General features: G+C 36.5%; 1 protein-coding gene across 3 annotated transcripts in view; it reads left to right on the forward strand.

Moving 5' to 3' along the window:
- LOC150097438 (uncharacterized) overlaps window positions 1-24,890 on the forward strand; it is an 857,342-nt gene that overhangs the window by 416,971 nt on the left and 415,481 nt on the right. For all 3 annotated transcript variants that reach the window (XM_090406999.1, XM_090407000.1, XM_090407001.1), the window contains exon 13: window positions 7,910-8,010. In XM_090406999.1, coding sequence (XP_090263125.1) covers window positions 7,910-8,010 — 101 coding nt within the window. The remainder of the gene's footprint in view (window positions 1-7,909; window positions 8,011-24,890) is intronic.

The following is a 24,890-nucleotide window of genomic DNA, read 5'->3' on the forward strand; positions in this document are numbered from 1 at the left end:
ACATTATCAGAAGTGAGAGAGAGTGAAGTGGAATGTGTCTTCAAGGTAATAAGGCAGGACTCTGTTTTGATGACATTGCAATTCACTAGATTATCCTACCTATAGTTTTATTTAAGACACTTGTTATAGAAGACTTGAAGTTTGAATCATTTGATTACTGCAAGAATTCTCAAATGAAGAAGAGGAATGGAGAGTGCTGTCATAAGCAAAACTATAGGTAGGATTTCAGGTTAGTGAGATGAAGTCACTGATGTATAAAAGGAGGAATATGGGTGAGAGTACAGAACTCTGCTGTTCTGTACCCTAGATATTTCTAATCACTAATTAACTAATTAACTGAGAAATCTCTAGGTAATGAAGAAACTAGTTGTTGTGATATTCTCCATCACTTGAGGTGAGGGTGATAGGATGATTGTTTGATGGCTACTATTTTTAGGGGCTGCCTTTTTCAGAGGCTTCTTGCCAAACTTTTGGGTAGTTGCCAAATGAACATGATAGCTTATATAGATGATATGAGATTGGTGTTAATTCTGGAGCACAATACTTTAGCAAAATGGAAGAATACTGTCTGGACCTGGAAATTTATTAGTGTAAAGGCTGCTAAGGATTTTTCTAATGTCCTTTCTTTTGGTGGAAGATCAGTGGATGCATTACATAAGCAGTTCATGGTATAGAAGGAGGTAATTTGCATGGGTTTTGTATACAAGAGTTAGAGAAAAGTATTGATGATACAGGGATCTGCTTTAATTTTGAGTGATGTTACCATAGTACCACCAGAGGATATGAGAGAGGCAGAAATAAGGTGAACACAAGTTTGAGAAAGAGGCAAGCTTATTTTGCCATTAAAGGGCCAGCATCAGGTTTGTTAATGACTTTCTTACACTTGTTTCAGGATGTAGTTTAGGGCTAGTGAAAACTTCGAGTTTTTGACTGAGCCATTGATTTTTATATTGAATTTTTCTCTTGAACTGTGGTGCCATATTTTAAGAGAGTTAGGGCATTGATACAGGTTAGCAGTTTGAACTGGAAAGGGGATTGAAGGTCCTTATTTCAGTGAGGATTATTTCTGAGCAGAAACTGTCATCAGACTATGGTAAAGAGATATTCAAATCTTGGAGGTTATCCTAGTTGACATCATTATAATGTCATGTGATGCTGAGATTGGCTATTGGAAGGTTGATCCTTAGAAAAGGAAATGTGGATAAGGTTATGGTCGGAGTTGCCAAGAAGAGAGCAGACATGTGCAGGAAGAAGATCTAATTAAGAAAAGATGCCATACCCATGTTGCTCAGCTAAATTATTATTTTTTAGTAGATAGATATTAGCAAAATTGTTATATATATATATGGTGGTAATTTGTTTAATTTTCACTGTGTTGTTAAGTTGTGTTGTTTAGTCGTCTATTATTATTAAATGATATTCTTTTCAGAAATGTTTTTCATTATGGCACCGATATGCATGAGAAAAAGGACGACTAAGACATTGATGTTGGCCGATATCAACATGTGGAATTTAGTTCAGTGTAAGGCATATGTCTAATGTTTTCATTGCTGAGAGTGAATGGTTTGTGATATGAGAGCGAGAACAGAGAAATTATTTGTTGGAAATGTTTTGTAAGTGAATATAAGAAATGAGAGTCATGAAAGAATGAAGGGACCGATAATAGGAATATAAAGCTGGATTTTCAATGTGTTGTGGAAAATGTAGCGGAAGCAGTGAGTGATAGTGCACAAATTGTGAATGAGCACTTGATGGTTGATTTGGGTCTCCTGAGATGAGTCTTTAGACTCCATATAGATGCTGTAAATAATAATAATAATATTATTATTATTATTTGTGAAAGGTTATCAGTTCATGTTGTTTATTATTTTAACGGTATAATAGAACACAGAAACTAAGTAAATAATTAATTTATTCACTTGATGCTGATATTTCGCTGGTATTATAACCAGCATCTTCAGAGCACAAAAACACTGTTTGTCACAATACGCGAGACTAAAACAACATGGTGTACATTAACAAAATTGTAGCAGCAACACAAAGACTAGAGTCCTGATTTTGGCGCCCTCTATCTGAAAAAAAAAAAAAAAAAAAAAAAAAAAAACGCTATCATATATTGCTAGAGTCCTAGAAAAGTGCTAGTTTTTCCTTAATATGACTGTCTCCCAGATCTTCGGCAAGTTAATACAGCCATATTTGTTGAGATTTGGGGTGTGTTTTAGGGCTTCTGTCGCCTCTAAGAACAATCTCTCTGATTTATATGGGTTTCTGTGTAGTACTTTTGTGTTTTTCCAGTTGATCCTGTGTGCAGGGGTATCCAGAGCATGGTCTGCTAGGCCCGACTTCCCATAATGATATTTCCGGACGTATCGTTTATGTTCGCTGATGCGGATATTCACAGTTCTTCCTGTTTGACCGTAGTAGGCTTGATTGCATGAGCAGGGTACTTGGTAGACTCCTGGATGTGATAAAGGAGGAATGCTGTCCTTGGGTGAGCGGATGAGGGTGGCTAATTTGCTACATGGTCTGAATGTAGTGCGTAGTTTATGTTTAATGAGAATTCTTGAGATCTTTTCGGATGTGCCTTTAATGTAAGGGATGGTGACTGTTTTGTTGTAGTTCTCTGTGGTGGATGGTGGGAGGGGTTTCTTAGGAGTGTTTAGTATTTTGTTTATTTTTTGTGGATTGTAGCCGTTGGCCAAGAAGGTGTGGCGTAAGTGAGTCAGTTCAGCAGTAAGAGCCTTGTCATTTGAACAGATTGCTCTCGCTCTATGGGTTAGCGTTTTTAAAATGCCATATTGTTGAGAAGGATGATGGTGTGATTGTTTGTGTAAGTATCTGCCTGTATGTGTGGGTTTTCTGAAAACTGAAAATGATAAGGAACCATCTGGGAGACGTGTAATGAGTGTATCCAGGAAGGGCAGACAGTTGTTGGCTTCCGGTTCCATAGTAAAGTGGATTTTTGGGTGTTGGCTATTTAAATGTGCTAGGAATGTTTTCAATGTCTCAGGGCCATGTGGCCAAATGGCAAGCACATCATCAACATAGCGTAGCCAAAGTGTTGGTTTGAGAGTGGCTGTATTGATTGCTTGTTTTTCCAGGTGTTCTATGTAAAAGTTGGCTAGGGGGGGAGAAAGGGGGGAGCCCATGGCTGTCCCATCAATTTGTTTGTATATTTTCCCTTTCCATGTGAAATATCCTGCATGTATTGTGAATTTGAATAGTTCAAATATATCAGGGGGGAAGTGTGACTTCAGTAGATTGAGGGTTTCTATTAGTGGTACATTTGTGAATAGTGAAGTGATGTCAAAGCTTACTATTAAGTCTGAGCTTTTTAGGGTGAGGTGTTGTAAGATGCTTTTTAGGTGTGCTGAATTTTTGATAAAGGAGGGAGAATTGTTAGTGAGAGTGGCTAGTAGCTTTGCTAAATGTCTAGCCAGTTTGTATGTGGGACTATTTATACTGTCCACAATTGGGCGTAGGGGTGTGCCTGGTTTGTGAATTTTTGGTGATCCATAGATCCTCGGTGTTCTAACATGGAAGGGTTTGAGTTTGTTAACTGTGTCTTTGGGCCAGGAAGTGACTTTTTTTAATAATTTTCGTGCCTTATTCTTTTGTGTGTTGGTGGGATTGCGATCTATAATTTTGTATGTTGACTGATCTTGTAATAGTGTGTGCATTTTGTTTTCATATTCAGTTGTGTCCATCACCACGGTTGCATTTCCTTTGTCTGCTTTTGTTATGGTAATCTGGCTGTTGTTGTGTAGCTCTTTTATAGCCATGAATTCCTTATGTGGGATATTACTTTTTGGAGGCTTGGACTTGATTAGGATGTTGGCCACATCTAAACGTATGTTGTTAGCTATTGTTGGAGGCAGGTCGTAAATTCCTCGTTCGATGGACGCCATTATTTCGGCTTTTGGAACTTGCTTGGGAGTTATGGCAAAGTTGTGCCCTCGACTTAAAGCAGTTGTGGCTTCTTTGCTTAAGGTGAGTGACGATAGATTCACAACGACGAGGTCTTGTTGTAATTGCGGTCGTTGTATGGTGTTCCGTTGTTGTAGATTTTCGAACTTCTTTTGGTGCCGGTTTTTGACTCTGTCGAATTCTTTTTTTTATGTGCTAGGAATGTTTTCAATGTCTCAGGGCCATGTGGCCAAATGGCAAGCACATCATCAACATAGCGTAGCCAAAGTGTTGGTTTGAGAGTGGCTGTATTGATTGCTTGTTTTTCCAGGTGTTCTATGTAAAAGTTGGCTAGGGGGGGAGAAAGGGGGGAGCCCATGGCTGTCCCATCAATTTGTTTGTATATTTTCCCTTTCCATGTGAAATATCCTGCATGTATTGTGAAAAAAAAAAAAAAAAGAATTCGACAGAGTCAAAAACCGGCACCAAAAGAAGTTCGAAAATCTACAACAACGGAACACCATACAACGACCGCAATTACAACAAGACCTCGTCGTTGTGAATCTATCGTCACTCACCTTAAGCAAAGAAGCCACAACTGCTTTAAGTCGAGGGCACAACTTTGCCATAACTCCCAAGCAAGTTCCAAAAGCCGAAATAATGGCGTCCATCGAACGAGGAATTTACGACCTGCCTCCAACAATAGCTAACAACATACGTTTAGATGTGGCCAACATCCTAATCAAGTCCAAGCCTCCAAAAAGTAATATCCCACATAAGGAATTCATGGCTATAAAAGAGCTACACAACAACAGCCAGATTACCATAACAAAAGCAGACAAAGGAAATGCAACCGTGGTGATGGACACAACTGAATATGAAAACAAAATGCACACACTATTACAAGATCAGTCAACATACAAAATTATAGATCGCAATCCCACCAACACACAAAAGAATAAGGCACGAAAATTATTAAAAAAAGTCACTTCCTGGCCCAAAGACACAGTTAACAAACTCAAACCCTTCCATGTTAGAACACCGAGGATCTATGGATCACCAAAAATTCACAAACCAGGCACACCCCTACGCCCAATTGTGGACAGTATAAATAGTCCCACATACAAACTGGCTAGACATTTAGCAAAGCTACTAGCCACTCTCACTAACAATTCTCCCTCCTTTATCAAAAATTCAGCACACCTAAAAAGCATCTTACAACACCTCACCCTAAAAAGCTCAGACTTAATAGTAAGCTTTGACATCACTTCACTATTCACAAATGTACCACTAATAGAAACCCTCAATCTACTGAAGTCACACTTCCCCCCTGATATATTTGAACTATTCAAATTCACAATACATGCAGGATATTTCACATGGAAAGGGAAAATATACAAACAAATTGATGGGACAGCCATGGGCTCCCCCCTTTCTCCCCCCCTAGCCAACTTTTACATAGAACACCTGGAAAAACAAGCAATCAATACAGCCACTCTCAAACCAACACTTTGGCTACGCTATGTTGATGATGTGCTTGCCATTTGGCCACATGGCCCTGAGACATTGAAAACATTCCTAGCACATTTAAATAGCCAACACCCAAAAATCCACTTTACTATGGAACCGGAAGCCAACAACTGTCTGCCCTTCCTGGATACACTCATTACACGTCTCCCAGATGGTTCCTTATCATTTTCAGTTTTCAGAAAACCCACACATACAGGCAGATACTTACACAAACAATCACACCATCATCCTTCTCAACAATATGGCATTTTAAAAACGCTAACCCATAGAGCGAGAGCAATCTGTTCAAATGACAAGGCTCTTACTGCTGAACTGACTCACTTACGCCACACCTTCTTGGCCAACGGCTACAATCCACAAAAAATAAACAAAATACTAAACACTCCTAAGAAACCCCTCCCACCATCCACCACAGAGAACTACAACAAAACAGTCACCATCCCTTACATTAAAGGCACATCCGAAAAGATCTCAAGAATTCTCATTAAACATAAACTACGCACTACATTCAGACCATGTAGCAAATTAGCCACCCTCATCCGCTCACCCAAGGACAGCATTCCTCCTTTATCACATCCAGGAGTCTACCAAGTACCCTGCTCATGCAATCAAGCCTACTACGGTCAAACAGGAAGAACTGTGAATATCCGCATCAGCGAACATAAACGATACGTCCGGAAATATCATTATGGGAAGTCGGGCCTAGCAGACCATGCTCTGGATACCCCTGCACACAGGATCAACTGGAAAAACACAAAAGTACTACACAGAAACCCATATAAATCAGAGAGATTGTTCTTAGAGGCGACAGAAGCCCTAAAACACACCCCAAATCTCAACAAATATGGCTGTATTAACTTGCCGAAGATCTGGGAGACAGTCATATTAAGGAAAAACTAGCACTTTTCTAGGACTCTAGCAATATATGATAGCGTTTTTTTTTTTTTTTTTTTTTTTTTTTTCAGATAGAGGGCGCCAAAATCAGGACTCTAGTCTTTGTGTTGCTGCTACAATTTTGTTAATGTACACCATGTTGTTTTAGTCTCGCGTATTGTGACAAACAGTGTTTTTGTGCTCTGAAGATGCTGGTTATAATACCAGCGAAATATCAGCATCAAGTGAATAAATTAATTATTTACTTAGTTTCTGTGTTCTATTATACCGTTAAAATAATAAACAACATGTTCGACGAACACATAAGTCTGTCCACACGGTTATCAGTTCATTAGATAATGACCAATAGCAAATGATTTAGCTTTTCTTCAAACTTGATCTATGCAGATTGAGAAGAGGAGCCAGTCTGAATTACAAACAGTAATGTCCTAAGATGATTACCTCATAATTTGGGTAATTAGAACTGCATGTAATCAACTTTCAGAAATAAGTAATCAGTAAATCTATTTAGTCATCAAAATTAGGAGAATGGCATAGACAGCAAATGAGCTGAAGAATGAATAAAGAAAATCTAATCTAAAGCAGTTAGCATTATGTGGATTCCACATATAATAAGTTTTTGGCAAGGAATGTTTTTTGACAAAAGCGCATGTTCTGCCCTTCTTACAGAAGGGCAGAACATGTGCATGATGTATGGTGCATGTGATGTGTATGGTGTAGTTAGATTAGCTGAGGTGAACTGTAGTCTTAAGCAGTGCATTTGGGGATTTTAGGAATATGAAATTGTGTGTATTTTTTATTGTTGTTTTTCTGGGAGTTTTTTTTTTTTTTTTAATAGCTGTAGTCATCACAGTAATATAGTCACACTGTAGTCATCACAGTAAACAGAGAAATGCATTGCTTGCTCTTTTCATAAGTGGAAGAGCTGGCTATCCAGTTTATTAATAAGTTTATTGAGCAGGCTCATCAAGGACATTATTCATACCAAATGTCAGAGGGGGGGGGGGATGAAACCAGGGATCCTGCCCAGGAAGTATCCATTTGGAGTCACTTAAAGATAAACTAGAAGATATGATACATCATAGGTAAATGGTATCATTCATTATTATAATTCCAGAAACCAGATTCTTAATTGCGTTGTGCTAGTTTGTTTAATAAATTCAGATATATTGTCATTGTTAGAAAGTAAAAATGAAGCTTATGAAACCAAGACTATAATAAATTAGTAGGAAAACAGAAGAGTATTGTTACAAATGTAATATGAATCAGTTTTAATTATTTTTACTTGTAGCTAGATTTTTTTTTTCAAGATTATTCTGTTCAGTACTCAATCTTTTAAACAGTGAAACAAGGTTTTTCTCATATGCATGATCACATTGGCATAAAAAATTATACAATAATTTCAACAATTTATCCATAAGTGACATCAGGAAACATATTATTTATAAAATTTACATATATATAGACACACACACACACACAATGTGCAGTACAGAAATCTCTCTCTCTTTAAACAAGTGGAAAGAAGCAAATTCATCAACAGATTGTATTGTTGTTTAATATGTTTTGAAAATTTCAGAGTCTCACAATGAAGTTGATAATGAAGATAAAGAAATCTCTGCAAATAAGGAAGGAAGGCATCAGATTAAGTTTGCATTTGATACTGTAGCCGAGCAGCCTGTAAGTTTCTTTTAGTTATATAATTTCATATGATATGTATGAAATTGCATAATTATATAATTTAGTTTTCTTATAATATACTTACAAATAAGTAGTGCAGGGAATCATAAAGACTGTGCATTTCAAATTAGCTTTCTTGTATTGACATTATTTGCTATTATGGCAGCTAAACCTAATGTCATTTTTCATATATGTACTAGCAGTACTTTTTTTTGAGATGTTATAGAACAGTATGGTATACTGGTACTGCTATGTTAAACAGCAACATGTGACATATAGATGTGGTACATTTAGAAATTTGGAATATTCAGTAATTTTTTGCTGTATACCTGGCATTCGAATAAAAAAAAAAAAACTTAATTATTTGATGAAATTAGCATTTCCACGACATCTGCTGTTAAGTATTTGCTATTAAAACTTTATTACTCTTTTTAGAGGGGTGCTTAAGGGTAAAAGCTGTATAACTGAGAGGAGACCTCCACATAGCCTTTAAAGGAATGCGGAGAACCGACCAGGGCTTCTGACCTAATGTCCAATCCTCACCTTCTCGTGGTGCACCCTGTTGGGTATCTACTTTGATACTGAACGAAAGAGGATGGGCTGGCAATTTGGGATTTAGCCGACCAAATTGTATTCTTATTGGTTAAACCAAAATAAAAAATGATGGTACAACATGACAAAATTTCATGCCAGCTGGGGCGTCGCCCGGTTAAACAAGGCCCCCGTTGTTTTCGCCAGGGAACCAGGGTGAACAGCAAAAAGTCAGCTACTGGAACAAATCTGAAAACAAACCCCAACTCAACATCACCAGAGTTAAAGATCGGTACTATCAACGTAAGAAGCCTGAATGGCAAAGAAATGGAGCTAGCTGAGGAATTAGATAAGTACCAGATCGACATAATAGGGGTGACTGAAACAAAAAAGACCAAAACTGGTGAGATCTTTCTGAGCAATAAATACAAAATGTTATATTCAGGCAATGACAATCAAGGAAAAGAAGGAGTAGCCATAGTATTCAACACAAAATACGAGGCTAATCTTCTTGAATGGCAGTCAGTCTCAAGTAGAGTAATGTGGGCAAATATGAGAATGGGGAACTGGACAATGAGACTTATTTGTGCCTATGGTCCCACAGAAGGTTCTACTAAGGTAGAAGTGGAGGAATTTTTTGAGGCTTTAGAAAAAGCAACTGACACAATGAAAAAGGAAAAGTTGGTCCTTGTTGGGGATCTAAATAGTAGAGTAGGAAATGATTGTGAGACATACAAAAATATTTTGGGAAAATTTGGAGAAAAGAGCAAAGCTAATAATAATGGCAAATATCTGTTGGATTTCTGCTCAGGACATGGACTGGTTATTACTAACACCATGTTCCAACATAAAAATGTGCACAAATTCACATGGAGAGAAGAGGCTAGGAATAAGAAAAGTCTCATTGACTATGTTATTGTTAATAGTGATGTTTTCTCCCTGGTGCAGGACACCAGAGTGTACAGAGGATATGAAATTGGAAGTGATCACTATTTAGTCTTGAGCAGGATAAAATTGAATTTCATATTGAAAAGAATAACTTGTAAGAAAGTTTTAAAGCGAATAAAAGTTGAGCCGCTCTCAGATATGAACTGTAGACTAAAATACAGAAATATTATTGAAAAGAAAATGAAAGAGTTTGAGAACAGGAATCAAACCTTGGAGATTCAGTGGCAAACTCTGAAGGAAACATTGATTGATTCTGCCAGAGAGGCATGTGGTGAGGTTGTGTGCAAGGATAAAAAAATCAGAACTCCCTGGTGGACACAGGAAGTTAAAGAGGCAGTGAAGGAAAAGAAGAAAGCATATCAAAAGTTCCTGGCAAATAAGTCAGCTTTTACTCTTACAGAATACAGAGACAAATGTAAGAAAGCTAAACAGTGTGTAAAACTAGCTAAACAAAAGTCATGGGAGGACTTTGGCAAGAATATAGAAAATAAATATCAAGAAGGTGGCAAAATATTCTGGAGGTTGTTGAAGAAGCTTAGGAATGGAGGAAAGAGTGCTGTAAAAGGAATTAGAGATGATAAAGGTGAAATGAAAACAGGAGAAAAAGATATCCTTGAAGTATGGAGTAATTACTTTGAAAAACTGCTAAATGAAACAAGCAGTGATGACAGCACAGTGATAAAAAACACTGACTAGGCATGCAGTCAGGAATACATATCCATACTTGAAGTAGAAAAAGCCATCAAAGGCTTGAAATGTGGAAAGGCAGCAGGAGTAGATGATATTCGACCAGAAATGCTGAAGTATGGTGGTATAAGAGTCTTACAGTGGCTGCACTGCATAGTTCAGAAAACCTGGACAGAGGGACGAATTCCCGATGATTGGAGTAGAACTCTCATAGTACCCATATATAAAAAGGGAAATAAAACTGAATGTGAGAATTACAGAGGTATTTCCCTACTGAGTGTTCCTGGCAAGATCTATGGCAGTATACTTGAGAAACGGTTGAGAAGAATTGTGGAAGAAAAGCTTGGTGAAGAACAAGCTGGATTCAGGCCAAATAGAGGCTGTCAGGATCAGATCTTCACTTTACGACAAATAGTCGAGAAAGCATGTGAATATAACAAAGATCTGTATTTAAGTTTTGTCGATTTGGAAAAGGCATATGACAAGGTACCAAGAGAGAAGCTATTCAATACGCTGCAGTTATATGGTGTCAATGGGGCATTATATCAAGCAATACTTATTCTTTATTTGAGTTGTGAGTCAGCAGTTAGAATTGAAGGAAGTACAGGAAGATGGTTTAATGTTAAATCTGGTGTGAGACAAGGATGTACATTATCCCCTCTGTTATTCATTATCTATATGGATCACATTATGAAGGAATGTGGTATTAAACCTGATATCAAAATTGGAGATGTTAATGTCAGCTCTTTGCTTTATGCGGATGATGTTATACTTTTAAATAAATCCGCTACAAGTGTGCAAGTTTCTCTGACTAAATTGAATAGCTGTTGTAATAGATATGGTATGAAGGTCAGCAATAAAAAGACAAAGACAATGAAAATAGGCAGAATCATTGAAAATGTCAACTGTGTTGTGAATGGAGAACCTGTGGAACAAGTAAAACATTTCAGCTACTTAGGCACAATTTCTACTGAAGATGGTAAACTAAATATAGAAATAGACAACAGAATCAGCAGAGCTGGTATCGTGGGAAGTCAATTGAATAAATTCATATGGAATAAGAAAGAAATTAGTCGGAACACTAAATTAGCTATATACAAGACTGTGTTCAAACCAATTTTAACTTATGGATCTGAGAGCTGGGTCAGCAGTAAAACACTTGACCAATGACTAGAGACCGCAGATATGAGAGTCCTGAGAAAGATTAGAGGCGTGAACAGATGGCATCAATGGCAATATCATATTAAAAATGAGGATATTAGGAAAGAACTTGACATTGTCAGCATCCAGGAATGCGTTAGCAGAGCTAATCTCAGATGGTATGGTCACCTAAATAGAATGGGAGAGGAAAGATTAGCAAAACAAGTGTTCTCTGCCAGGTTGGCAGGAAAACGACCCAGAGGAAGACCAAGATATAGGTGGATTGATACGGTACAAAGTGCCTTAGACGATAGAAATATAAGATCTGATAATGTTGGAGTCTTGACAAGTAACAGACTGATTTGGAGGAAAATTGTAGATAGGAAGTTAGTAATGATGTAATTTTTTCATGTAGTACTGTCATATCCTGTACACCCCTTGAGGGTACATGGCAGGAATTTGATGATGATGATGATGATGATACTCTTTTTAGAATTTTAAATTACCTTTAAAATTCTAAAATTTTAAAATTAAAATATAGGTTTTATCTGAACTTTGCAGATTTCCTATTGATCTAAGAAACAATATAAAAGTTGTCTTGAACTGTAATGTAAAAAAATGAAAAGAATTGGTAGTTTATTTTCACCTTCCATAGTTAAATTATAAATGGGTGAGAAATGAGAAAATGAGTGAAGAGTTAATTTCACAGACTGTGTTAAGGACTGATTTTGTTCCTGATGTTTTCTGCATCAGAGTAAGGAATCACTGGCCAAATTGCTGGATTCTTAATAAAAATGTGGTTAAATTATCATAATTTTATCTTTCTATTATTATATATTTATTTTTGTCTGTTTAGTTATTATTATCTATTTATTTATCATTATAGAAACGAATTGTATCTCTTTGAATGACATACAAAATAGGTAATTTCATTGTTTGCCCATATATAAGAAATGGGCAAACAATGAAATTAGCTATATTGAGGAGAAATAGACAACAAACACCTATGTCTTTATTATGTCTTACAAACATTGATGAGAAGGAAACAACAGAACATGGAGTTGCTATAAACATGCATGCAGAAGTTCAGAAAGAGTTCTTGAAAATCTGTGTTCAAGTGTATTTGGTAAAAAATTAATATCAGCAAAATTGTTTGCATTGCATATAAGGTGACCAAAGAGAATCAGTCATTATTTTGAATTAGATTGATGTGGACCATGTGCTTTGTTCAACTAATGCGTCTCTTAACATCTTTAGCCACATTAGTGATGACATGAGAAAATATTTAGCTAATAAATTCATTACGTCGAACAACAAAATTCATTGATGGTTTGTTGAATCGACCATGTTGAGTAATAAATCCACTTTAATCATGTACATTCAGACTTGTATATTGAGCAGTGGAATAAGTTCGGCCATAAATTTAAATTTTTTTTTGGACGTGATCTAACTGGAAAGCATTGCTGCACGTGGATTATTTTATTCATTGCTCAATTGTCTTTGTATGTTATGATTGAAAACCACTTAAAATCTCACTTAGTTTGTGTTCTATGTGATGGTGCAGCTTTTATGATAGGTTGTAAAAGTGGGGTTAACAAACTAATGAAAGAAAAATTATCCTCATTAATTGTGTTGCATTAATCACCCAATTAGAACTCACAATTCATGATTCTGTGAAACCTGTTATGCATACACTTGCTTGATATTGTATTATTTAAAAAAATAGAATTTTAAACATGCAATGGATAGCATCAAATTTCCAGTCTGCTTTGGCTCTTTGGAATAACTATTATTTGTTAGTTAATCATTTTCAAGAAGCAATGAACAATTCAAATCAGGACCAAAAAGAGAGTTGCAAGTATGAAGGAGTACAAAAAGGATACTGCCTCTCCTTTAAATTAGACTTTTGGTTTAATTTTGATGTGCCACAAGAGTTATTTTAGTTTTACATGAAGAATTAAAATAAAGAAGATTTTGTACTACATTTTTTGTGAAAGACAAACCATTTCGGGACATTATTATAAGCATGCTGCCTGAGCTTCCAAAATCTATGATTTCTAGCAGATCAACAGGACAGATTACAGAAATTATTCTGTCATCAATCCAAAACCTCTCTACAGGGCTCTGGAAAAAAAACAGTAGAATGCAGTCTGCTTTAGTTAAAATACTTGCTTAGCAGCCAGTACCAACTCGAGTACTTAATAGGAAATAGTGGCCTGAAGATATTAACTCTCAAGTGACATTTAGTGAGCATTGAAATTAGAAAATTGTCAGTTAGGTTTCTTATAAATGAAAGAGATACATTATTTTAGGATTTCAGAAATATCTAAGCAAAAAGGCTGTTTCAGAAAAATTGAAGCATTTGATGGAAACTCTGAGTATGATATCAGTTTCAGCAGTTGAATGGGAATGAGGATTTTCACAAATGAATCTGATTGTTCAGTCCAACCAGAGATTCAATGATAACAAAAACAATTTCTTTGCTACTGTTTCTTAAAATTGTAGGTCAAATTCTGGCACACATTGATCCACCAAAATATGTTTATTCATAACAACTGCTTAGGAAATGTCAGTTAGCAATAGTGGTAACAGTATCAGTAAATATTTTTTTTGTTTTCTTTTCACAGTCTCTTAATTTGCAATTTTTCTTGGTACTGCACCTTTATATGTAAATGTATATATATATATATATATATATATATATATATATATATATATATACAGGGTGTTCGGGATAAATTTGACAGTTTCGTAAGGAAAAAGAAAATCTTCTTTGTATCTATTAAATTTAATGAATTGACAAAAAAACATTACAGGCAGAGTTAATTACAATACTATCAACAAGATTTACTCAAAATAACCACCATTAGCATCGATCACAGCTTCAATTCTGCTTCGGAACCTCGAACAAGCTGATGCTACAGTCTCCCTGGGAAGGGCCGCAAAAACTGTTTTAATTTTATCCATTAACTGGGCTTTTGTATTACTGGAAGTGCGATTGGTGTCTTTTTCAACTGCGCCCCATACAAAATAATCCATGGGGTTAAGGTCTGGGGAGTTTGGAGGCCAAACATTTGGACTGGTGAAGTCGTAGAAATTTTCAGACAACCATTTTTGACTTTTCCCAGAGGTGTGGCAAGGGGCCGAATCCTGCTGCCATACATACGGCCTACCATTGGCTACCCTTGTTATCCAGGGCTTGACTACAGTTAGCAACTCCACGAACAAAGCCCGAATTCCAATGCCAGGGTTCTTCAACACCTGTTCCTGCAGATTTGCGAGGAATTCTGCTGTACGAACGCAATCAGATCGTCTGCTAGGGATCTTTCTTCTTGCTACATCCTCGTAGTCACCATTGCAAGTCTCTAGTTCATGCCTGATTGTTTTTACTGTATTCAGGGAGCATTGGGCAGCAGTCGTAATATCCTTATTTTGATGGCGGGCACGAATCATCATGATACAAGTTATTCTCTTCCATGATTCAGGTGGGTTCCAGCTATCCATCCTTTCTGACATCTTGTATATGAATGAAGAAGGGTCCAAACTTTTAAATGAAGAGAAGTGTGTGTTAATACATGTAACTTACGGAAAAATATAATTAATTATAAATATGTCAAATTTATCCCGAACACCCTGTATATATACATTATATATATATTGTGAATGTAGAAAGTGTGAATGATAGTATAAATGGTTTCTCAGAGAACAAAAACGATGAGATAGATGCATTGAGTGAGATCGCGTTGTTGAATAGTGCGATAGAAAGAGCAAAACAGCAGCTAGAGTGCATGAACAAAAGTAGACTGAATGAACCAACCAATAATAAAAGGTATGACAGGAAAAATAGACGTATGAATGTGAACATGAACAGAATGAAGGATAGAGTGCTGTATGGAGACTCGTTATTACGAGGTGTGTTAGTAGAGGATTTGACAAAATCGTACCAACCTGGTGCGACCATAAAGGACGTAACTGCGTGTATTAGAGAGCAAAAGGAAAGGGTGAAAGAAATGATTGTTGTGGCAGGTACGAATGATTTGAAAGGAGATAAAATGGAAATGATAGAAGACCTGAATGAATTGTTTGAGGTAGCAAAAGAAAAGAGTGAGAGAGTTAGAATGATTAGTCTTTTGCCACGGTATGACAGTGAAATGTTTAAAAGGAGGGCTATAATTGCAAATGACTTTATGCGTGGGTTATGTATGACGAGTGGTGTGGAATTTGTGGATGTGTGGAGTGAGTTTGATGGGCGAAAGGATCTATATAAGATGGATGGCTTGCATTTGAATGGTTACGGTGTAAGAAGACTTGAGAAAGTGTTGCTGAATGTAGTGGATGTGCAAATTCAGGGAAACTAGACTTGTTGGGGGGGGGGGGGGAGTAAAGATACAGACCTTATAGAGGCAGTTGAATGTAAGAATGAATATAATATGCCAGAGCAAATAAGGACAACAAATCTGAGTGGGATAGTTAATATAAGGCGTCAAGGTATGGTTGGGGCTAATGGGGGTCTTAAATTCATGTACACTAATACTAGGAGTATTAGGAACAAGAAGGAAGAGTTTTTGGCCATGGTTGGCACTTCCAGACCACAGGTTATAGGTATTAGTGAAACATGGCTGACTGTAGATGATATAACTAGTGGGATTGAATGTGATGGGTATAGTGTGTTCAGGAATGACAGAGAGAATAAAATGGGGGGAGGAGTATTGTTGATGATAGCTGATGAGCTCCAGCCAAGGAGAATAGAAGTTGAATTGCAGGATAGAGAAAAGAGCACATTTGAGGCCATTTGGTGTGAGATTGTGGCTAGCAGAACTAAATATACAATTGGGTGCTGCTATAGACCAGGTGATGGAAAAGATGGTGGTGACAGTATGCACAAGCAAATAGAAGAAATGGGTGGAAGGAGGGTGATTATTATGGGAGATTTCAACTATGGTCGCATTGATTGGAGTGAGGAGAGGACACACGGGAGGAAGGAACTGGATTTTATGCGGTTATTAAGGGATAACTATCTGCAACAGCATGTAATGGAAAATACTAGGGGTCAGAGAGTGCTTGACCTAGTAATTACATCTGAGGATTTGGCTGTAACAAATATGACCACATTGCCACCAATCGGTGAGAGTGATCATAGGGTCTTAACTTGGGAGGTGGCTAAAGGTGTAGAATTTTCAATTAAGACGGTACATGTGGAATTATCGGGCTGGAAAGTATGACAAGCTTAGGAGTTTGATTGGTTCAGTGCCATGGCATGTACAACTGCAAGGACTAGAAGTTGATAGTGCATGGGAGGTAGTTAAGAAGTGCTTGCATGAAGCAATGGCTGACTGTATACCTAGAGTCCGAATAATAAATCAAGTAGGGGTTAAATGGATGAATAACACCATTAAGATTGAGTTGCAAAAAAAGAAACAATGGAGAGAATTTAAGGAGAAGGGTGACCGGCAGGCACATGAACGGTATAAAGCACAGGCCAGAAGGGTGACGAGTGTGGTAAGAAAAGCAAAAAAGGATTACGAAAGAACATTGGCCATGCAGGCTAAAGAGAATCCTAAACAGTTTTTTAGATATGTAGCAAGTAAAAGGAAAAATGTACATGGCAGATTGATTTTAAAGAATGCCGATGGTAGGGAGGTAACTGAATCAGTTGAGATAGTTGAGTTACTGAGTGAGCACTTTGCAAAAGTATATCATCCAGGTGGTGACATTGCAGAAACGAATAAACCAGTAGATTATACGGGAATTGTGGTTAATGAAGTGGAGGTGAGTAGTCTATTGCATAACCTCAATGTCAATACATCTGTGGGATTGGATGGTATACCAGCTCGTGTTGTACGAGAAGCAGCTAAAGAATTGTCAGTACCCTTGACCATTTTGTTTAATTTGAGTCTCAGGTCTGGGTTAGTCCCGAGCGGGTGGAAAGAGGGGAAAATAGTTCCACTGCATAAAGGTGGTTCCAAGACTGCTGTAGTAAATTACCGACCGATTAGCATATCAGGAATCATTGTCAAGGTTTTTGAAAAAATAGTCAAGAGGAAAATACAAGATTGGATAGAAGAAAATGGGATACTGTATCGGGGACAGCATGGTTTTGTGAAGGGTAGGTCATGCCTCAGTAACTTGCTCACGTATTATAACACAGTGACGGCTGAACTGGATAAGGGTAATGGGTTTACGGTGATTCTACTGGACCTTGCCAAGGCCTTTGACAGGATTCCACATGGAATTCTAATCAGTAAATTGCAGCATATGGGAATGGACATAGGGTTGGTGAGATGGATAGGAGGGTGGTTGACGGAGAGATATCAGAGAGTGGTTTACTCGGGAGTAGAGTCCACGAGACGGCCTATGACTAGTGGTGTGCCACAATGATCTGTTCTTGGACCACTGCTGTTTAATTTGTTCATAAATGATATAGGAAATGATCTGAGAGGAACAATTCATTTGTTTGCGGATGATGCGAAGTTGGGTAGGGCAATAGTGAATGCAGATGACGTCAAAATTTTGCAAGATGATTTGGATAGATTGGAGGTCTGGGCTAAGGAGAATGGATGTCAGTTTAATGTGGCAAAATGTAAGGTTATGCATTTTGGGGTGAAAAGATTGGCGGCAGTTTACTGCATTGGTGGAACCGTGCTCCAGGAAATTGATGAGGCACGAGATTTAGGAGTGTTGGTAGATAAGGAATTGAAATTTAGGGGAGACACATTGCAAAAGTGACCAAAACAGCTCATCAAATCACTTGGTTGCTGAAGAATACGATGACAAGCAGAGACAAGCAGGTTATTGTTCCTCTGTATCGAGCCTTGATAAGACCCCATCTAGACTACTGTGCTCAGATTTGGTCACCTAGGTTTCTTCTTGATGGGGAGGAGGTGGAGAGGATCCAGAGGCGAGTGACCAAGATGATAGCAGGTCTGTGGAATGAACCGTATGAGAACAGGTTGAGGATTTGTGGGTTGCAAAAATTGGTTGATAGGCGGAGGAGGGGAGATATGATTGAGACATTCAAATTACTGAAGGGTTTCTATAAAATTAATTCAGAAGATATTTTTGAGAACAGGGCTGGTTGTGGGAGGACTAGGGGACATCCATGGAAACTGGGCAAAAGTGTGGTTAGTAAAGGTGTTAGATCTGGGTTCTTTACTTTTAGAGTAGTGAATGAGTGGAATGCGCTCCCTGAGTCTGTGGTGGATGCTGTGACAGTGAATGAGTTTAAGGCGAGGTATGATAGATACTGTATGAATGTCAAATAGTTGTGATGAATATGATTTGGGGCCTCCCTCGATGAGTCCAATGACTCCCTGGAGTTGCCCGTAATAATAGTAATATATAATGAAAGAGAGAGAGATATCTCTCTATAATTTCATTATAGAGAGATATCTCTATAATTTCATATATATAATTTCATCTAGAATTTCTCTATAATTTCATATAATATAGAGAGAGAGAGAGAGAGAGAGAGAGAGAAAGCATTGCGTAATAATAGATATAATTTTGTTTCTAAATTTAAATTGAGAAGTTTCAAATGAAATACAAATTTTAACAGAATCCTGAAGAATAAATTAAAGATGCCAAGAAATTGTATTCTTGGTTTAATCCTTTATCCAAGTGTAAGCGAGCATAGTTTGTACATTAAGTATCTTCATGATCCTAAAGACTGAGGAGGAATTATCATTTTGAATTTTTAAGGGAATTGGAGAACAAATTACAGTGCAAAAAGAAAATATATTATTATCATCATCATTATTTTATAAATTCTTCTTTGGTCAGTGAAAATGGAATTATAGTAGGGAAAATCTTTCATTTTGCTTTGTCACCAATCTTTAGTTAAAGATTGCTTGAAGAGCAAAATTATTACATATAGTGCATCCATTTGACTGAAACAATGTACTAACCTCTTCTGATTGATTGTCAGGAGTTGGTAAACTTTTTCTGAGAAGGGCTGGATAGTAAATATTTTACACTTCTTGGGACAAAAGTGAAAACAAAATTTACACTTTTTTTGTCATTAACAAGACATTTTGTAGAAACATGTAGTAGACATAATACTACTTTGAAAAAAATGATTTAACACATGTAAGGGAAATAGGTATTTATTAAAAACTCCTAATTTAATTTGAATTACATAACTATACCTTGTTCCCTAGAACTTTAATAGTGTTTTCTCATGTTCACTGCATCCAAGACAAATGAAGTATTTTCATGCTGTTTGATTCATTCTTGTGTTATTGTGGTGTTCTCTCTCTCTCTCTCTCTCTCTCAATTATGATCGTGTTAAACTGAGCAAAATTTATAGTAGTTTTTTAATAAATTCCAATTTACCTTACATGTGTTAAACTGATTCTTCAAAGTATTAATTTTTTTTAAATTAACAAAATACCAAATATAATTCTTCACGAACAGATTTTTGGGAAATTAATGAGAAGGTGAAATTCTTCTTTATAAGCCATAATTATGCCTAAACAGGTGTTCATAATTAGTGTTTCAAATAATTAAATTCAATTGCAAATGCTCTTCAGATAAGGGCTGATCTGTAACAAGATTAAATTTATGTATTTCATCTAAGAAAATGTCTTTTCCAAGTTACTGAATTTGAATGTGAACAAATACGTACCAATATTCACCTATGTAAACATGGTACATGTCATTAGAAGCACTTGGCACTCAAAACAATGTCAAGTTAGCACTTTGTGTGGGCTACAAGAATACAAAATATGGTCACTGCCACAACTACACACATGATGCAAAAACAGACAATACACAAATAGTGTACTGGCCGTTTCATATCAACAACACTATATATGGATACTAAAACAGGAGTGTCATGATTCTGTCACAAAATTTATTTAAAAAACATCCTTAGCTCATGGGCCACACAATTTTAGGTGGTGAACCTGATCCAACCTTTGGGTTGTAGTTTGTTGACTCTAGTTTATCTATAATCTCATCATTTTCTGGTGAATACTCAGAAAGGGTACCAGACATTATGATAGTCATACACAAGATGTCATGACTAGCTTCTTATTGATAACTTTCTTCAGAATTTGTTATATTAAGTATTTGATATGATTAGCTCTTATATTTTGATCTTCCAAAAGTGCTCTTTACTGCATCATAGGAATCTTGGTATTCCTATGAGTCAAATACATCACACAGACATACATACTGCATCTCACAATTAGATATTTCAATCAGAATTTAACAGACATTGTCAGTGAGTAGCAATCAGCATTTCAAACAAGATAGAATAACAGTTTCAAAAAGACATGTACCCCTTGTTAGTGGATTACAGTACAACAGATTGTGAGATGTGATTTAAAATAATAATAATAATAAATAAATAAACCCTACTACTTGCAACTAATAAGAATAAGACTCTCCCAAATTTTAAGTAAAAAAAGATGCTCATTATGGTTTAAGTTGGTATGTAAGTCTTAAGACCAGAAGATTCTGTGGTCAGGATCAGGTCTATACTGTGATTTCTTAGGCTTATTATAGTAATTTTGAGTAAAGAAAGATGCTCATTATGATTTAAGTTGGGGCAATATGGGGGGACCTCATCCTTACCAAGCGCATCCCTCGGGTGGTGGATGAGGGAAGCCCAAGCAGGCAGTTCCGAATAATGAATAAGGAGCCGTGGACCAAAGGCGTACTTCAGAACCATGGTCAGGAGAAGTGCTGTAGACCACTGTAAAGATGCCAGCAAGTAGAAGAAGAAAAAGGCCCCCAGTCCTGTGTGGCTCTTTGCAATTCCACCAAGGTGGTGGTGGTGGTGGTGGTGAGAAATCTGCAAGAACAGGTGGTGCTAAGAATGTTGCAGAGGAAGGTAGACCACCATCTTGAAATTCAACCCTATTTATTGGTTCCTTCAACACTCGAACTCTGTCTTCTGACTCCCATATTGATTTCCTGCTTCAAGAACTGCAAAATGTAAAGTTTGATGTCCTCGCTATCTGTGAAACCTGAAGAAGCTCTGAATTAACAGCAAAATGGAACAAGGGCAACCAAATTTTCCTGGAAGCCTCAGATAAACTACAAGGGCTGGAGGAGTTGGCTTCATCATAAATGAAAAGCTAACTAAAAATATTATTTCTTGTACAATCCATTCTGAACAACTAGGAACACTAATATTAAAAATTGGAGAATCCATAACAATAAAAATAATAGTAGCCTACGCACCCACCTCAACAGCTGACAAAGAAGAAATAGAAAATTTCTATGAACACCTACAAGAAACATTACTGAAAAAAACAGCATACCCAATAGTGTGTGGAGATTTCAACGCAAAGATTGGTACAGGATTTATTGAAGAAAATACATTGGACTGTGGGGGAAAGGGGAAAGAAATGAACGAGGTGAACTCCTGGCAGAATTTGTAGAAACAGAAAAGCTGTACATTATCAATAGTTTCTTTAAAAAGAGAACTGGAAAAAGATGAACTTGGCAATCTCCAAATGGAGAGACAAGAAATGAAATTGATTTCATCCTAACAGATTGTAAAAGAATAATAAAAAATGTCGAAGTCATTGGGAAAACTTACTGTGACATTCATTCAGACCACCGTCCAATAAGAGCCACTCTCAAAATACATAAAAAAAAGTGAAGAACTCATACGTGCACAGTCCAACCATAAAAAATGCTCAAAACAGATAAACCCAGAAGAATTTAGAAAAAAGGTGGAAGAAACCAACTGGAAATTAAAAAATGACATCGACGAAGATTTAACAAACTTTAACAATAAATTAATGAACTGCAAAGAAAGAACCACGTATGAACTTCCTCCTAAGACCAGGGAACGCCTATCAGCAAGAACAATAGAACTATTGAAGAAAAGAAGAATACTGAAAGATATAGGAAATGATCGTCTAGAATATAAAATTATTTGTAAACAACTAAGGCAGAATATCAAAGATGACTATAACATATATAGAACAACAAAATTGGCAGAAGCAGCTAGGCTCTGCAGTAGATTAAAAAAAGTAGAAAAAGAAATAAATCTAAAGCAACCACTACCGTCAGCTTTCATAGACGATCAAGGAAACAGACACACAGAGGTGAAAAGGAAAATATAGTAAAATCGTTTTATGAGAACCTTTTCTCATCTAAACAAGTAATCACAGCTCCAGTACCAGACAAAAATTTGGAAAATCTGGAAATACCCTCTGTCCTTCCTGAAGAAATAAAAATGGCTATCCACCATATGAAAAATGACTGATCACCAGGAATTGACGGTATAAAATCTGATGAATTAAAAATGGGTGGACAAATACTCTTTAAAGCTCTAGCAGAAAGGTTTACCTGATATATACAATTAAGGAAAGTACCTACTGAATGGAAAACATCAAAGACCATAATTCTGCATAAAAAAGTAATAAAGAAGACATCAGTAACTACAGACCTATCTGTCTATTAGCACACACATATAAAATATTTGCCAGAATCATCCTAAACCAAATAAAAACCTCCATCAATGAAAATAGCTGCAAAGAACAGGCTTGTTTCAAAAAAGGCTTTTCAACAGTAGATCACATTCAAACTATTACTCAGCTAACAGAAAGATGCAGAGAATATCAGATCCCACTTTGTCTTCTTTTTCTAGATTTTAAAAAGGCATTTGACATTGTTGAGCATAACGCAGTATTCCAAGCTTTAATAGAACAAGGCGTAGAAAAAGCATACATCCAACTCATAAAAGATATCTACAAAGAAAGCACAACAAATATCACCCTTTTCAATCACTCGATTAAAATTAACTTAAGCAGAGGAGTACGTCAGGGTGATGTCTTATCATCTAATCTCTTCACATCTACTCTGGACAGCATCATCCGAAAAATTGACATGAAAGATGGAATAAACATTGGTGGTGAAATATTAAATATCCTATTATTCGCCGATGATGTGGTATTAATATCTCACTCACCCAAACACTTCGAATCAATGCTGAATAACATAAGCCAAAACTGCCACAAAATAAAATCAACAATTACCAACCAAAACATAGATATACACATAAGAGCCCATCTTTTCAATAGTCACATCTTACCAGCATTAACTTATGGCAGTGAAACATGGAACACAACTTTAAAAGAAGAACAAAGCTTAATAACAACTCAACGTGCAATAGAAAGAAGAATATGCAATATTAACAAAATAGACCATGTAAGACACACAGAAATCAGGAAGAAGTTTGGACTCACAGATATAATAAAAACAATCTACAACAGCAAAAGAAGATGGGCAGGACATCTCGCCAGAATGAGAGACAACAGATGGACAGTCAGAGTTACAAACTGGTATCCGAGAGATACCAAAAGGAAACCTCGAAGATCAGCCTTAAGGTGGGAAGACCCAATGATTAAGAAAGTTGGAAGAAAATGGAGAAGAAAGGCCCAAGATAGGAGGAATAGCTGGACTCTTTACGACCTGCAGTCATGGAGAAATCCTGACTGAAACCACAGGTCCATCAAGGTAAAAAACACTTCAGTGCTCTCTCTCTCTCTCTCTCTCTCTCTCAAATTTGAAGTTGTATTGGTGTGGTAGATGAGTCTTTAGACCAGAAAATTCTGTGGTCAGGATCAGGTCTATGTTGTGCCAGACCAGACTTATTATAGATGATAGTAGATTGATTTTACCATAGTCTTTTTTCAATAGTACATCATGCTTAACTAGAGTAAAAGAGTAAAAACAACTTTATAAATGCCTGTGAAGGAAAGAAGAGATCATTTAATCCTGGTGGAAGTTAACAAAGAGGCTAGTGTGCTAACAGGAGTAAATGTGAGCACTAGATTATATTTCTTGAGGATCTTCAAAATGGGGATCAGAAATTCCAGCAACATCACAAATTGGAACCCTCCATACAGGTTCAGGTTATTTAGAAATAGGTCTGTAAGAGTTGAAAATACGTTGTTTTCGAGAAGTGTGATTTCTATTCGATTCGTCTGGATTCACGGCTATATTGTGAGTGGTTGTTGTATTTAGCACCCATGTAAAAGTAGTGATTTTTATCTGTTTTATTGTGATATTGTCATATTAAATACAGCTGTAAAATGGTGTCAAAAATTCACAGGAAATGGAATGCTAACAATAACAGTGAAGTAGAGAACAAGACAGCTTTCCCTGCTAAATACGATATTAATGAGGATATTGAAAATAATTTAACATCTGAAATGACAAAGTTAAATCAGATTATTGGACGATGTGAGAATTACATAGTGACGAGCAGTGTTTAGAGAAACACAGGAAGAATAAAAAGGTAAGCAGCAAAATGGAAAACAACAAAACTTGGAATAAGGTAAGTTAATGTGTAATGAAATTCAGTTGATTGTAAAAAGAAGGATGTTATTTGGTATGGTGACTATCATAAAACATGCCAATGATGAGCATGTTATAACTTCAAGTTTTCCCAGAACAGAAATTAAAAATATAGTACATGCAATTGAAAGACAGAAAAACAAAGCAAAAGACATTTTAATTCTAATAGTTGCGATTGACTTAACTAGCAATAAATTCAATATGAGAGAGGATATGAAAAAGTTGTTGGAAGAAGTGAGGGTGGAGAGTGAGAA

This window comes from Typopeltis vanoorti, chromosome 17 (genome assembly GCF_054136105.1).
Source record: "Typopeltis vanoorti isolate ZY-2024b chromosome 17, IOZ_Tvanoo_1.0, whole genome shotgun sequence".
NCBI lineage: Eukaryota > Metazoa > Arthropoda > Arachnida > Uropygi > Thelyphonidae > Typopeltis > Typopeltis vanoorti.